This window comes from Caretta caretta, chromosome 7, assembly GCF_965140235.1.
Source record: "Caretta caretta isolate rCarCar2 chromosome 7, rCarCar1.hap1, whole genome shotgun sequence".
Classification (NCBI taxonomy): domain Eukaryota; kingdom Metazoa; phylum Chordata; order Testudines; family Cheloniidae; genus Caretta; species Caretta caretta.
In genome coordinates, this window is record NC_134212.1 from 73,635,193 (window position 1) to 73,652,617 (window position 17,425).

General features: G+C 43.8%; 1 protein-coding gene across 1 annotated transcript in view; it reads left to right on the forward strand.

Moving 5' to 3' along the window:
- Positions 1-10,895: 10,895 nt before the first annotated feature.
- The window catches only part of WAPL (WAPL cohesin release factor), a 126,879-nt gene continuing 120,349 nt past the window's right edge, over positions 10,896-17,425 (forward strand). Inside the window, exons 1-2 of the mRNA XM_048857106.2 lie at positions 10,896-11,232; positions 16,461-16,981. Of these exons, the coding sequence (XP_048713063.1) occupies positions 16,483-16,981 (499 nt within the window). The 5' untranslated portion in view covers positions 10,896-11,232; positions 16,461-16,482. The remainder of the gene's footprint in view (positions 11,233-16,460; positions 16,982-17,425) is intronic.

The window sequence follows — 17,425 nt, forward strand, 5'->3', positions numbered from 1 at the left end:
TTGTCCCTCACCACAGAGGGAATGCCTGCCTTGAAGGGTTTTTTGGGGGGTGTATATGGAGTTGTTCATGCTACTAATACTGAAGTTTTAGACAATATGGTAGGATTACTGGGCTCACAGCCAGCAAACTACAAGACATCTGGTTATCCAACCCTAGTTAAATCTGCACTCTGCTTACTAGCCAGAAAGTTTGGGAACTGTACATAGTCATCTGCTCTCCCCTAAATTGTCACTCCTGTGAAGTAGCAGCTGTTATCTGTCACATGCTAGTTCTGACTACTAGACACATCTACAAACGATGTATCCTTGATGGCAACAAAAAGCATATTTGGTCTCCATCTTTCCCCGCCCCAAAAAACTCCCTGCTGTTGTCCAGCAACAGAGCAGCACTGCCTCCCTCTTCTTTTGGAGGAAAGTTTAAACTGAAACAAGATCTCTTTTCAGCTTATGTTAATGGCTCCACATTTGGAAACAGCTGTATTTTATTTTTGTACAGACCATATTGCACCCCAGAGCAAACATCTTGGCACAGAGTTTGAAGACCTTTGGAGAGTGCCAGGGTGGATTAGCCACATTTGAGCTTCTCTCTTCATTAGTTTCTGTCTTTATGATAACCATTAGAGACACTAGTTTAGCATGGGGGTGACACAGAGACCATCTGTTGGCCTTCCAAGAAAAGCATCTGATCCTCTGATGGAGGAAGAGCCAGGAAGAGCTCCCTGCTTCCCATCCATTTCCTCATAGAGGGGAAACTCAATGCCAAGATGTCTTACAATAAAGAGAGACAACTACTTTCAGCCATGGAGTTCCACTAACTGCAGAAGGAATAAGATACATGTTAAATCCTGGTTTCAGAGGAGCAGCCGTGTTAGTCTGTATTCGCAAAAAGAAAAGGAGGACTTGTGGCACCTTAGAGACTAACCAATTTATTTGAGCAGGAGCTTTCGTGAGCTACAGCTGACTTCATCGGATGCATACCGTGGAAACTGCAGTATATACACACAGAGACCATGAAACAATACCCCCTCCCTGTTAAATCCTGGCACTTTTCCCCCTCACTGCCAAAGAAAGTAGATATGATATAGTTTATATTTTCCTTCTGCTTGTACCCACCTCTTTGAGACTACCCAGATACAACGCAAACATTATGGGTTAGTATGTTCAGACCTATGTTACTTTGGCACATCTGAAAACGTTACCCAAAGTAACTTTACGAACTTGGCACTTAAGTCCCATGGGAAGTCAGTGAGTCACTGGGTGCTTTTGAAAATTTTACGCTTACTCTTAAAAAAAACTTTAAATTCTTTAATGATAACTTATTTTAATTAGTTAGCCCTATCTTTATCTGCTGAATGTCTTAAAAAAAAAAGGCAGTCATCTTATTTTAGTCTAAACTTATCCTCCATCAGTCATGCGAATGCCTGCCTAGATAATGAAGCTGTGATGCCTTAGAATGCAAAGTGTGGGATTTCAGAGACTAGAAATGCCATTGGAAAAATGGACATAGTTCACAGGGTCTCAAGGACATGGCAGCTTTAAAAAGGGGGTTGTTTTAAAACATTTTATAGCCAATCACCTTCCTTATATCTGTAATTCTTCTGCTGTACCACTTTCTAAGAGACTCCAGAATCACTACCTTTGGTTTCAGACATACAACAGCTTCCTAGGCAGCATCATCTCTAGTACTCTGAATATTTTCCTTACATTTTCTGGCTCAGAGAAGTAAGGCCCTGATGTTACAATACCTGCTAGGCCTGTATGGAGCCAGATGACAGTCAAGGAGAATCTGCATTGGAGGTAGCAGCCTCCTCCTGCATAGAGCTCATTACAAGATCAAGGAGTAATTTGTTATTTGGTACTTATACTGCGTCCTTCCACTCCTGATAAGTCCTAGAGCAAGTAATGATCAAATACAGTTATAAAACTAACTTTAATTACTCACCGTTAGTATTTAAAGAAAGCTCATTCAACAGTCTCTAAAATTAATTATAGGTTAGATATTGTCGTAGACCACCTACCCAGTCTGGCTTTAGGAGAGTTTCTACTCAGTCGGGTTACAGCTCCGGACCTTCCAGTTTGGTTTGGTTGCGGCACTGACTTGGTCCTTCAGCTAAATCATAAAAGAAAAGTCCACTCCTTCCAGGTAATACAACTCTAAAACAAACAAAACTTTCACCCTCGTTTCAACCTCACACAAACACTCCTCCCAGAAGGTCTATCATCTTTTCTCAGCCTTTTCAAATCTTTCCTTGCTGTATCAACCCCACTTCCTACCTAGAGTCTCCCTCTTAACTTCCCACAGGCTTTTCTGTCTTATTTCTACCCACAGAAGGTCTGATTTAGTCACCCGTAACTTGTCTGTCATGTGAGTTTGCTCATTTTCTCCACTTGGGGAGGTGAGCTATTTGTGTGACAGGTGGGGTGGATTAGGGTTGCCTCCAGGATTGGCCGGGAGTCTCTCAGAATCTGCATCAATCTCCCAGTGACTATTGAAAGCAATCTGGGAGATTTTAATAGGATATTGTAAGAAAATGACATAACGTCGTGTTGGGGAAAAAAATCTCCCAGAATAGCTTCAGTCAGAGCTGGCAACCCTAGGCTGGAACCATCTCCCCTTAAAGGGCCAGTCACCACATAACAGGTGTCAATATTAGGCCCTTGAATTTTAAACACATAAATTAGCAGCTTTGATACAAGATTACTAACCAGAAAAATGGATCACAGAATACCAGGGTTGGAAGGGACCTTAGGAGGTCATCTAATCCAACCCCCTGCTCAAAGCAGGACCAATCCCCAATTTTTGCCCCAGATCCCAAATGGTCCCCTCAAGGATTGAACTCACAACCCTGGGTTTAGCAGGCCAATGCTCAAACCACTGAGCTCTCTCCCCCCCGCTTTATAGGTATAAATGACCACAACCTTTTTATTTAAATGCCTTATAGTGGTAAAGAGCTCAATCGATTTGGCTTAACAAAAAGGTTATGGGCTGACTTGATTACAGTCTGCAAGTATCTACATGGGACAAAAATATTTAATAATGGGCTCTTCCATCTAGCTGAGAAAGGTATAACATGATCCAATGGCTGGAAGCTCAAGCTAGACAAACTCAGACTGGAAATAAGGTGCAATTTTTTTAACCGTGATAGTAATCAATGTATACAGGGTTGTGATGGATTCTCCATTGCTGACAATTTTTAAATTGAAACTCATTGTTTGTTTGACTCCAATCTTTCCTTATTTCCTTCATATATAGAGCTTGATCTGGAAAACTCTTATTCAAGCTGCTGAGGGTTTGCAAGATCAGGTACCTATATTATAAAAAATGTTGGTTCAAAGACTTTTTCTAAGGAGTTTGAGAAGTTCACATGTTAACAGGCTATGGCTGTAGATATTTTAAATTTATAAAACCCACTGTAGCAGTTCAATATCATACCACTGTCATCTTTTCTTTTCCCCTTTTGTCCTCTTTCTCATAAAAAGTTTAGAAATCTGCCATTTATAAAAGCAGAAGTCTTACATTTGGAGACCACTCTACAGACTTGCATATATGACAAGTTGTAAGTGAATGTGTTGTCACCACACTGATGTTTCCTCTACAGTGTTTTAGTATCATGAGCTAGACCTTAGCGATACATATACATCAATACCTATGCTCTGTTTTTATTGGTACTTGTGGTATTAGTGGCAAATGGAGTTTTGATGAAGAATGTGCAGTGATGACCTTTGTCATGCTTTTTTTCTCACTGGAACTTTGCTTCTGTGGACTGTGTGTGTAGTTGTACGTACAGTTGGAGTTTGTACAATCACTGCATAATTAAGAATCAAGCATTACAATATTTTAATTAATTAGATGAATTTGTTATGGATCTATAAGACCATCTCCTTATTTTTTTCTCAGGTCACCACTCTGGAGGTAGAGTTAAGGTTGTTTGGGTGCCTTAACTGTGGGCTTGTCTACACTACCTGCCGGATCAGTGGGCAGCGATCGATCCAGCAGGGGTCAATTTATCTCGTCATAGACGCGATAAATCTACTGCTGAGCGCTCTCCCACTGCGATCCGGTACTCCACCAGAACAAGAAGCTCAAGTGGAGTCAACGGGAGAGTGGCAGCTGTCGACTTATCGCAGTGAAAACACCGTGGTAAGTTGATCTATATACATCGACTTTAGCTATGTTATTCACGTAGCTGAAGTTGTGTAACTTAGATCGACCCTGCACAGTAGTGTAGACAAGTCCTGCATTTCCATACTTTCAAAGATTGTTTTTTTTAACTTTAGTCTTAACTCTGAATATACTGGGTTTCTAATGCTATTTTTTGATAACTATAAAATTATTGTACGATTATTTACCCTTAAATGACCGTTATGTACTCTAAATTGTAACTCCAGATTAACCAAATTTAAATTTAGTCTTAGACTGGGAAACCAACCCTTTCCCTCAAATACATGATTTCACATTGCTGCACATCTTGTAAATACTACTATACATACATTTAACATAGTGCACAGAGGTATGTGGCTCAACTGCTCTATTAATTGATGCCATTAAGTTGTTTCTGCAACAGCTTGAGCAATGAAGAAAGACTGACAAACATAAAATCTTAAAGTTTGCACTATTTGCTACAGCCTTCAAGAGACACCATCAACTTGAAATATAGTTGACGTCTGAAGATTATTTAAAATTAGGCTCAGAAACTTCTGAGTGCCACCGTCTGAGTCCTCCTGCTAGTTGTTCATTTTGCAATTGCAATTTCCCATTTTTAAAAGTGATTTTTTTTGTCCTATTGCTGTGTGAAAGATCTATGCAAACAGTGGAAACTGATTAAAGCCAAGACACTGTGAAAAGTTACTTCAGTGCTTAACTTTACTTTTTTCAGTTTTAATGACCTAAGTTTAAGGCAATTTCACAAACTTTGGAAGAGGCAGTATGGCCTATTGCAGCGACTCTCAACCTTTCCAGACTACTGTACCCCTTTCAGGAGTCTGATTTGTCTTACGTACCCCGAGTTTAACTTAAAAACTACTTGCTTTCAAAAACCAGACATAAAAATAGAAAAGTGTCACAGCACACTATTATTGAAAAATTGCTTACTTTCTCATTTTGTCTGTATGAGATTTTAGTTTGTATTGACTTTGCTAGTGCTTTTTATGTAGTCTATTGTAAAAGTAGGCAAATATCTAGATGAGTTGATGTGTCCCCTTGAAGGCTTCTGTATCCCCAGAGGTACATGTACATAGGGTTGCCAACTTTCTACTTGCACAAAACCGGAGATCCCCGTCACTTCCCTGACGCCCCACCTCTGCTTGCTCCATCCCCACTCCCTCCGTCACTTGCTCTTCCCCACCCCCACTCACTTTCATCAGGCTGGGGAAGGGGGTTAGGGTGCGGGAGGAGGTTGAGAGATCTGGGGTGGGGCCAGAGATGAGGGGTTTGGGGTGTGGGAGAGGGCTCCAGGATGGGGTGCGGGCTCTGGGTGGGGCCAGAAATGAGTTGTTCAGGTTACAGGAGAGGGCTCTGGGCTGAGACAGGGGGTTGGGGTGTAGGAGGGAGTGAGGGCTCCAGCTGGGGGTGCACGTTCTGGGATGGGGCTGGGATGAGGGGTTTGGGGTACAGGAGGGGGCAGGGTGTTGGGGGTGAGCTCTGGGAAGGAGTTTGGGTGCGGGAGGGGACTCTGGGCTGAGGCAGGAGTGCAGAAGGGGGGTGAGGGCTCCACCTGGGGGTTTGAGCTCTGGGGTGGGGCTGGGGACAAGGGGTTTGGGGTGTTGGAGGGAGTTTTGGTGCGGGAGGTGGCAGGGGGTTGGGGTGCGGGAGGGGGCGCAGAGTCCCAGAGGTGCTTACTGCGGCTTCCAGAAATTGGCGGCCAGGTCCTTGCAGCCCCTGCATGCACAGGTGGCCAGGGGAAGCTCCGCACGCTGCTTTCGCACTGCAGGCACTGCCCCCACAGCTCCCATTCGTCACGGTTTCTGGCCAATGGGAGCTGCGGAGCTGGCCCTTTGGGCAGGGGCAGCGAGCAGAGCCTCCCCGGCCATCCGTGTGTCTAGGTGCTGCAGGGAACTGGTGGCTGCTTCCAGGAGCTGTGCAGAGTTAGCCCCAGGCCCCCAACAGGACTTTTAATGGTCTGGTTGGCAGCGCCAATCGGAGCCGCCAGGATCACTTTTTGACCGGGCGTTCTGATAGAAAACGGACGCCTGGCAACCCTACATGTACCCCTGGTTGAGAACCACTGACCTACTGGATAGGCCACCGGCCTGGGACTCTATTTCCAGCTGTACCACTTGTCTGCTGGGTAGTCTTGGATAAGTCACTTGACCTCCCTGTGCTCAGTTTCTTCATGTGTAAAATGGGGATAGTACTTACCTCCTTTGTAAAGCACTCTCAAATCTACTGATGAAAAAGACCATCTAAGAGCCATGTATTATTACTTACCCGTAGTCCAAACATATGATTTTTAACTTGTCTAAGTCCCTTTAATATCAAGCCAGTGCAGCAGAGCTGCACACTGGAACTTGTTGCTTTTACAAATTTCACAAACTTGAGCAGGATCCAGGAGAAGCATTAGTAGGATGCTCCAAACCAGTCAAAGGCCTTCAGAGAAGGAAGGAACTTGAGTTTCAGTTATTCAACCCAGTGGGTTGAGAACTTTGTATTGCAATCCTCAGTGCCAAATAACTGCCATGGCCAGGCAATCCAGATTGTTAGTCTCTACCGCACTGAACCTTGAGGCTGGATAAGTCACAAGCAGCGTCTCACTAAAACGTCGCCCACCTTTCCAGAAACAAACCAACCAAGCAAACAACACACTTGCATACTGCAATGTCACCTTTCAGAGTAACAGCCATGTTAGTCTGTATTCGCAAAAAGAAAAGGAGTACTTGTGGCACCTTAGAGACTAACAAATTTATTTGAGCATGAGCTTTCGTGAGCTACAGCTCACTTCATTGGATGCATACCGTGGAAACTGCAGCAGACTTTATATACACACAGAGATCATAAAACAATACCTCCTCCCACCCCACTGTCCTGCTGGTAATAGCTTATCTAAAGTGATCATCAAGTTGGGCCATTTCCAGCACAAATCCAGGTTTTCTCACCCCCCACCCCCCCACACACAAACTCACTCTCCTGCTGGTAATAGCCCATCCAAAGTGACAACTCTCTACACAATGTGCATGTTAATCAAGGTGGGCCATTTCCAGCACAAATCCAGGTTTTCTCACCCCCCCACCCCCATACACAGACAAACTCACTCTCCTGCTGGCAATAGCTCATCCAAACTGACCACTCTCCAAGTTTAAATCCAAGTTTAACCAGAACGTCCGGGGGGGGGGGGGGGGCTAGGAAAAAATAAGGCTAATCTAATCGCCTTTTATGATGAGATTACTGGTTCTGTGGATGAAGGGAAAGCAGTGGATGTATTGTTTCTTGACTTTAGCAAAGCTTTTGACACGGTCTCCCACAGTATTCTTGTCAGCAAGTTAAGGAAGTATGGGCTGGATGAATGCACTATAAGGTGGGTAGAAAGCTGGCTAGATTGTCGGGCTCAACGGGTAGTGATCAATGGCTCCATGTCTAGTTGGCAGCCGGTATCAAGTGGAGTGCCCCAAGGGTCGGTCCTGGGGCCGGTTTTGTTCAATATCTTCATAAATGATCTGGAGGATGGTGTGGATTGCACTCTCAGCAAATTTGCGGATGATACTAAACTGGGAGGAGTGGTAGATACGCTGGAGGGGAGGGATAGGATACAGAAGGACCTAGACAAATTGGAGGATTGGGCCAAAAGAAATCTGATGAGGTTCAATAAGGATAAGTGCAGGGTCCTGCACTTAGGACGGAAGAACCCAATGCACAGCTACAGACTAGGGACCGAATGGCTAGGCGGCAGTTCTGCGGAAAAGGACCTAGGGGTGACAGTGGGCGAGAAGCTGGATATGAGTCAGCAGTGTGCCCTTGTTGCCAAGAAGGCCAATGGCATTTTGGGATGTATAAGTAGGGGCATAGCGAGCAGATCGAGGGACGTGATCGTTCCCCTCTATTCGACATTGGTGAGGCCTCATCTGGAGTACTGTGTCCAGTTTTGGGCCCCACACTTCAAGAAGGATGTGGATAAATTGGAGAGAGTCCAGCGAAGGGCAACAAAAATGATTAGGGGTCTGGAACACATGAGTTATGAGGAGAGGCTGAGGGAGCTGGGATTGTTTAGCCTGCAGAAGAGAAGAATGAGGGGGGATTTGATAGCTGCTTTCAACTACCTGAAAGGGCGTTCCAAAGTGGATGGCTCTAGACTGTTCTCAATGGTAGCAGATGACAGAACGAGGAGTAATGGTCTCAAGTTGCAGTGGGGGAGGTTTAGATTGGATATTAGGAAAAACTTTTTCACTAAGAGGGTGGTGAAACACTGGAATGCGTTACCTAGGGAGGTGGTAGAATCTCCTTCCTTAGAGGTTTTTAAGGTCAGGCTTGACAAAGCCCTGGCTGGGATGATTTAACTGGGAATTGGTCCTGCTTCGAGCAGAGGGTTGGACTAGATGACCTTCTGGGGTCCCTTCCAACCCTGATATTCTATGATTCTAAGGGGAAATAGGCTACCTTGCACAATGACTTAGCCACTCCCAGTCTCTATTTAAGCCTAAATTAATAGTATCCAATTTGCAAATGAATTCCAATTCAGCAGTTTCTCGCTGGAGTCTGGATTTGAAGTTTTTTTGTTTTAAGATAGCGACCTTCATGTCTGTGATTGCGTGACCAGAGAGATTGAAGTGTTCTCCGACTGGTTTATGAATGTTATAATTCTTGACATCTGATTTGTGTCCATTTATTCTTTTACGTAGAGACTGTCCAGTTTGACCAATGTACATGGCAGAGGGGCATTGCTGGCACATGATGGCATATATCACATTGGTGGATGTGCAGGTGAACGAGCCTCTGATAGTGTGGCTGATGTTATTAGGCCCTGTGATGGTGTCCCCTGAATAGATATGTGGGCACAGTTGGCAACGGGCTTTGTTGCAAGGATAAGTTCCTGGGTTAGTGGTTCTGTTGTGTGGTATGTGGTTGTTGGTGAGTATTTGCTTCAGGTTGGGGGGCTGTCTGTAGGCAAGGACTGGCCTGTCTCCCAAGATTTGTGAGAGTGTTGGGTCTCGTCTACAGCCAAGCTCTGCGATACAACCGCATTTGCTCCAACCCCTCAGACAGAGACAAACACTTACAAGATCTCTGTCAAGCTTTCTTACAACTACAGTACCCACCTGCGGAAGTGAAGAAACAGATTGATAGAGCCAGAAGAGTTCCCAGAAGTTACCTATTACAGGACAGGCCTAACAAAGAAAATAACAGAACGCCACTAGCCGTCACCTTCAGCCCCCAACTAAAACCCCTCCAACGCATTATTAAGGATCTGCAACCTCTCCTAAAGGATGACCCAACACTCTCACAAATCTTGGGAGACAGGCCAGTCCTTGCCTACAGACAGCCCCCCAACCTGAAGCAAATACTCACCAACAACCACATACCACACAACACGCAATCACAGACATGAAGGTCGCTATCTTAAAACAAAAAAACTTCAAATCCAGACTCCAGCGAGAAACTGCTGAATTGGAATTCATTTGCAAATTGGATACTATTAATTTAGGCTTAAATAGAGACTGGGAGTGGCTAAGTCATTATGCAAGGTAGCCTATTTCCCCTTGTTTTTTCCTAACCCCGCCCCCCCCCCCCCCCCCCCCCAGACGTTCTGGTTAAACTTGGATTTAAACTTGGAGAGTGGTCAGTTTGGATGAGCTATTGCCAGCAGGAGAGTGAGTTTGTCTGTGTATGGGGGTGAGAAAACCTGGATTTGTGCTGGAAATGGCCCACCTTGATTATCATGCACATTGTAGGGAGAGTGGTCACTTTGGATGAACTATTACCAGCAGGATAGTGAGTTTGTGTGTGTGTTTTTTGGAGGGGGGTGAGGGGGTGAGAGAACCTGGATTTGTGCAGGAAATGGCCCACCTTGATTATCACGCACATTGTGTAGAGAGGTTTCAGAGGAACAGCCGTGTTAGTCTGTATTCGCAAAAAGAAAAGGAGTACTTGTGGCACCTTAGAGACTAACCAATTTATTTGAGCATGAACTTTCGTGAGCTACAGCTCACTTCATCAGTGAAGTGAAGTGAGCTGTAGCTCACGAAAGCTCATGCTCAAATAAATTGGTTAGTCTCTAAGGTGCCACAAGTACTCCTTTTCTTATTGTGTAGAGAGTTGTCACTTTGGATGGGCTATTACCAGCAGGAGAGTGAGTTTGTGTGTGGGGGGGTGGAGGGTGAGAAAACCTGGATTTGTGCTGGAAATGGCCCAACTTGATGATCACTGTAGATAAGCTATTACCAGCAGGACAGTGGGGTGGGAGGAGGTATTGTTTCATGATCTCTGTGTATATATAATGTCTGCTGCAGTTTCCACGGTATGCATCCGATGAAGTGAGCTGTAGCTCACGAAAGCTCATGCTCAAATAAATTGGTTAGTCTCTAAGGTGCCACAAGTACTCCTTTTCTTTTTGCAATGTCACCAGCCACCAAGCAGCCCTGCCGCGTCACAGCACCCTCCCGCTCTCCCTTTTAGCCTGATGCAATGCCCAGAGCGGCAGCATGCACACAGATGGACTTGGGCAGCATTGATAGGAGCATTGCTCAGTCCTCCAGCTCTCCCCATGACAAGGGGAAAAAGCACAGGAGACTGGTGGGGGCTGGGAAGAGATTCCCCTAACTCCCCCAGCAATTTATAAAACTACAGCTCCCAGCACACCCCGAGCGCGCGTGCGCAGTGACGTCCCAGCGCCCTTTCGGGGCGCATGCGCCGCGGCGTGCGGGTCGGTTGAGTAAGGCGAGATGTGATTGGCTGCGGGGAGGCGGCCGAGTGTGGGAAGCGCAGTGACGGAAGGAGCGGGGGGCAAATGGCGGAGAGATGGTCCAGGGCCCTGTTCAAAGAGCAGCGATAATCCTGGTGCGGAGAAAGCGGCGCCGGAGGAGGCGGCGCCGGGGGTCCTAGCGCCAGCGCCCACCCCCCACCCCGGCGAGGGAGGCTCCGCTGGGGGGAGGGACGCGGAGGAGTCGCGTTGGCGAGCGTGTCCGCGGGCGGAGACTCGGGGCCGAGGAAGCCCAGGTAGCCGCGTTCTCGGGGGCGAGTTCGGAAAGTGCCGAGAGCAGGAGAGGGGTCCCCCGCCGCCTCCTTCCTCCCTGGGTGAGACCGAGGTAGGTACCGAGCGGCAGGGAGAGACCGGGGCGGCTACCCGGCTCCCGAGGCCTGTGAGGCCTCCAGCCCTGGGAAAAGGCCCTGTTGCTCCTTCCAGCGCGGCTGCCCCCCACCCCGTGCCGCCTGGTCTCTGTCGGGGCGGGGGGGGGCTGCACCGCGAGTGCGGAGGAGGCTGGAAAGTTCCAGCGGCCTAGGAAGTCCGGGCGCGGGAGGAGGGGGGCAACTTTCGCTCAACGCAGCTCCCTGCGAGCCGGGCCCGGAAGTTTGCGGGGAGGGGGGAAGGGGAGTTGAGGGAACTTTCTCCACCTCCCCCGGTGGGTCGGAGGCTGGCTTCAGGCGCTGCTGTCTGGTGTGCAGAGGAGCAGGTGGCGCTTAATCCGGGTTGGGTGCGGAGCCTGCTGCTTCCTGTTCGCTGGGTGGGAGCCTCCTTCGTCACTAAACACTCTGGGCAGCTACTTCGGTTCTTACTGCTTGGAGGTGGAAGGGCCGGAGGTGCGAGGGCAGGGAAGGGAGGGACACCGCATCACACATTGAGTCTATATGGAGGCATAGGATGATGGTGTCTCCCCTGGGATTTCATCCGCTTCGTATGTCTCGTTTAAACTATTTTTCTTCCCTTTGATTATGGAAGGGAAACGATGGGTAGAAAGTAAAGAGAAGTGGGCTACTTTCCTCCTTTAAAACGGACAGTCAGTCAGGTCTGGTTGGGCCTTTTCTTTTCAGAAAACAGTATTTAAAATGACCAGGAATAAGGTTCTTAAAATGGGTTTCAATGAACAGAGTGCAGTGAACAGTTTGTTTGTATTTATACTGTCTGCATTGTTTGGTGCCCAAACATTGCACCATTGTGCTAGAGTAGGAGAGCTAGAAAGTGCTAGGGTATAGAAACCAGAAAGTGAAACTAATAAATATATTGTTGAAGCTGAGTGGAAAAGCAAGAAGAGAATCAGCATTAATAAGTGGAAGTTAAATTAGTTTTTAAATATTCTATGAAGCGTTTAAAATATTTTAAATCTGATTATGAATCTTAAAGATGGGTCATGAATTGATCATGTAATAGTAATCACTTAATGCTCAACTGTTTACTAGCTCATATTTAACTTATCAAGTAGCACAACACAGATTTTTAATTTCTATATTCTTGTATAGTCTTAGAAATTTTTATTAGAAATTTCAGATAAAACAGTAGAGCATCTGTGAAAATACCAGTATATTTTATTAGGAATATAAGGAGGTTAGACCATATGGTACAGCTTTGTAGCTGCAATTAAATGACTTTTGGTAACTTGCTGCTTTTTTTTAAAGCATTTTTTTGTGATTATTTAGACATGACAATATTTTTGCAGGAGTGTAGGAGCTGTGTAGGTTATCAATTACTACAAAATTCAGTTTAGTATCTTATTTCTAGCCTTTATGGTTGTGAAGATGGCATTTCAAATATGAACTGTTCCTGTACTGTCTCTTTGAGTCTTCAGACACAGATCAGTTTTCTCTGCTGTTACTTGTTCCTGAGCAGCAACATAGTAAAACTAATCATTTTGGTAAGCTTTGCTGCTGCTGTTTTAAAACATGTGGAGCAATAAGGATAACCCTCAGATTCACTCAGCTCCTTGAGGGGAAAATGAAACATTAGAGGCAAATATTGAACTATTTATATAGGAGAAACAAAAATGAGAGTTAGAGAGTGAAAGGAGAGTAGCTACGGCTCAACAGCCAGGAGATTCTAGTTGGGTGTGAAGGGGGAGAGAGAATCGCAGAGCATGCTAATTCTACCAGTAGCCAGAGGTGTCAGTTTCAAATTAATCCTGCAAAATAGTAGAAATGAAAGATGGAGCAGAGTTCAGGAGCAACATCTGTAAATCCTGCGTCATCCTCTGTATTAACTACTGTAAAGGTGGAATTCTCAAGGGGATGTTGTTGTAAGATGTGACATTAACAGTGTAAACTTTTTAAGTCCTAGCATGGTGTATTTCTAGTCTTCTTATGCCCAGGACCAAAGACTGAAAATTTGGTTGTTCTAATGGCAAATAAAACTTGGCCCCCTCAGGAAAGGGAGATTAATATAAATAGGATTCTTACTAGAGATGACTATTGAAACAACGTGGTTGGAAGACCGTCTGGTCCTGTGGCCAAGCTTAGTTAAATATTTTAAGTTGAGAAATTATTTAGACCAAAATAAAAAGAAAAATTTCAAGAGAAAGCAAAATGATGCAACTATCCAAAGGAAAAGAATAGTAAGGTGAATAGAATTTTTGCAGGTACAGGACACACATAAAAAGTTACTTATTAATTTTTCTGGCCATAATACGGGTATGTATAAGTGGTAGCTTGCAGTGTGGTAAAGGATTTCAAATTTGTAACTATTAAGAAAGGAAAATTCTTCTCAAGGCAACTTTGTACCCCAATATAGGATTTATAGGAACAGATTTTTACCTAAAATCAATGGCAATTTTCCATAAGTTTAAATAAAAAAAATCACTGAGACATCTAATCCTATCCCCCATAGCATTTGCCACTCCATATCTGTGTTTGCAGACCGGAAGATGGACTTCAGTTGAAATTTACTGTAACAAAATATAACTTGATCCATTATCAGTGCCCGGGCTGAGAAAATCTAAAAGTAAACAGCATATATAGGGAAAATAAATGTTTTACAGTTTTAATAATGTTAAAATATAGACAAGGTATTTGTTTTTTTGTTTTTTTGAACCGGTCTTCCTCTTCAAATTAAAATAAGGGCAGCAGTGAAACAGAGGTAAAGAATTGTTCAGACATGTTTCCATTTAACCTGTGATTGTAATTTTTGTTTGTTTTAAACTTTGCTCACTGGACATTTTGGATGTGGCTAACCTGTTTCAACTACTCTTATGTATCGGATAGCAAGAACATTTAGGTTGGAAGGGACCTTGAGAGGTCATCTAGTTCATTTTCCTGTGTTGGGGCAGGGCCAAGTATACCTAGACCATCCCTCATAGGTGTTTGTCCAATGTGTTCTTAAAAACCTCCAGTGATGGGGATTCCAAAACTTCTCCTGGTAACTTGTTCCAGAACTTAATTATCCTTATGGTTAGATGGCTTTTCCTAATATCTGTCTCCCTTGTTGCAGAGTAAGCCCATTGATTCTTTCCTGTCTTCAGTGGATATGGAGAACAACTGATCACCATCCTTTTATAACAGCCCTTTACATATTTGAAACTGTTACGATGTTCCCCCTCAGTCTCTCTCCAGTTTGTCCACATCTTTCTTAAAGCGTGGTGATTAAACCTGGACGCAGTACTCCAGCAGAGGCCTCACCAGTGCTGAGTGGGAGAGTTACCTTCTGTGTCTTATGTTCCTATTAATACACCCCAGAATGCTATTTGCCTTTCTTGCAACTGCATCATGTTGTTGGCTCATGTTCAGTTTAACCAGTATAACCAACTGATTCTTTTTAGAATTACTATCATATGGCCAGTTATTCCCCATTTTGTATTTGTGCATTTGATTTTTCCTTCGTGTGGGATTACTCTGCACTATATGGAATTTACTGAATTTCATCTTGTTGAATTCAGAGCAATTCTCCAATTTGTCAAGGTTATTTTGAATTCTAATCCTGTCCTCCAGAATGCTTGCCACGCCTCCCAGTTTGGTGTCATCCTCAGATTTTATAAGCATATGCTCCGCACATGCCATTATCCAAGTAATTATTGAAAATATGAATATCAGAATTCAGGTCAGACCCCTGTGTGACCCCACTAGGTACATCTTCTGTGTGACACCCAACCATTAATAACTACTGCTGGAGTATGGGCCTTCAATCTGTTGTGCATCCACCTCACAGTAGTTTCATCTCGTCCACATTTCTCTAGTTTGCGTATGAGAATGTCCTGTGGAAATACGTCAGAAGCCTTACTAAAATCCAAGGATATCATCTCTGGTCCAAACACAACATGCCGCCCCCCGCCCCCCCAGCATTCACCAGGCCAGGAACCCTGTCAAGGAAGGAAATTAGATTGGTTTGACATGATTTGTTCTTGACAAATTCATATTGGCTATTACTTATAACCCTATTATCCTTGAGGTGCTTACAAATTGGTTGTTTAATAACTTGTTCCAATATCTTTCCAGGTTTAGAAATTAGGCTGACTTGTCTATAATTCCCTAGGTCCCTCCCCGCCCTTTTTAAAGATAGGGACTCTGTTTGCCCTTCTTAAATTGTCTGGGACCTCACCTGTCCTCCATGAGTTGTCAAAGATAATCATTAATGGTTCTGAGATTGCTTCAGCTAGTTGCATAAGTACCCTAGGGTGAATTTTGTCAGGCCATGCTTACTTACCTGAACATTCTTCAAAATGTTTTTTCCGTATTCTGGCTTGTGTTCCTTCCCTCTTGTTAATGTTGTGTTAAGCATCTGATCACAATTAAACTTTCTATTGAAGACTGAGGTTTGGCTGTGGTTGCACTGGGTATCCTAAAAAGACTTAGAAATGGATTTAGCTGGAACTATATACTTTGTTTTGGGCTATGAATTGTGCAAAAGCTTATTTACAAGTTGGGCTTAATACATTTGAGTATTATGACAGTAGTCTTTTTCCGGTTAATAACATTATTTGTCCTTGCATACACAGATGGGGCAGAACATATCACAGCAATATTACTAACTAAACCTACCTCAGCCTTGTGAGAAGAGCATAAAAGTGAAGTTGTCTTTACGGTTTATAATGACTTGAGATCTGGGGCAACTACAGAATTGTGAAATACTTTAACACTTTTCTTTTACTACAAAAAAACACCTTTTAAAAACCAGACTGGATTATAGAGTCTAACTACTTAACATGAGCTGCACATACAAATGCAGAATGAAAATGGTCTAAAGTTAGACAAAATACAGCCTTTCTAATTTTTCATAAAAGTAATGGCCTCAAACCTTGGAAATAAAGGTATTATATAGGAGTTATGACATGAGAATAGAACACTCCAAATATTTATTCATAGCAGATAAGTTTTTATAGACTATGGGGTGGCGAATTTCTGCTAAATAAATGGGGAGAAGTAAGTGACGCTTGTTGCAGAATTCACTTTAAAAAATACACGTGTTAATGAAGTGAATTATGCCTGTCAAAAATAAACAGGCAATACTGTGTACAGTACTAACTAAAGTTCTCTAATAGGGTGGAAAAATAATCACTTGCACTAAAAAGTAACAATATACAGAAACTAGTTTATCTAATTCTTTCTCTTCCCACAGAGAATATGAAACAGTTGTCAAAATGACATCCAGATTTGGAAAGACATACAGCAGGAAAGGGGGAAATGGCAACTCAAAGTTTGATGAAGTCTTTTCTAACAAACGGACCACCCTTAGCACAAAATGGGGAGAAACCACATTTATGGCCAAATTAGGACAGAAGAGGCCCAATGTCAAACCAGATATTTCAGAAATTCCTAAAAAACCCAAAGTTGAAGATGAGGTAACAGAGGATCCATTTGGATTTGATAGTGATGAAGAATCTCTGCCAGTGTCTTCAAAGAATGTGTCGCAGGCTAAAAGCTGCTCTCAGCTGGAACCCATTGAAGCTGCTCAGTCTGAGGACTTCATTTCTCTACTTGAAGCTAATAGCAGAATTAATCAGCCAATCAGCGGAGACAACATTGTGTCCAGCAAGAGCATATCTTTTGACAATATTGTTCATGGTTTAAAAGAAGAGAGCACAAACAGAAACATAGAGGATGGGGAAAGCAAAAGCAGCAGAACTAAACTCATAACAGGTAAATTTAGATTAAACATCTAAGAGTATTATTTAAACAGTTAAACCTACCGTGATTTTTAGTAATCTGTGTACAACCTTTTTTAAACTGCTGCATCGCCTGAGGTTGGGTTAAATGTTATAATCAAACCTAGGACCAAATAATCTTGCCTATCGAGAGCAAAAGCTAACTGTGGATACAAAGACGCATACTATATTTTATTTATTCAGTGTTAATGAAAAAAGAGGACTCTGTCTTTACAGTAATAATTTGGTTAAGGGACCAGCTAGCACTCTCTACAACAGTGGTGGGCAACCTGCGGGCCGCAGGTTGCCCATCACTGCTCTACAAAGACTAATGTTGCAAGCAGTTCTGTGGTTTATTCTTCCTTCACTATGCATGTATACTTCCACATATCCCCTGCCCTCAAGTACAGATAGTGGTTCTATGGTTTCTTGCATATGT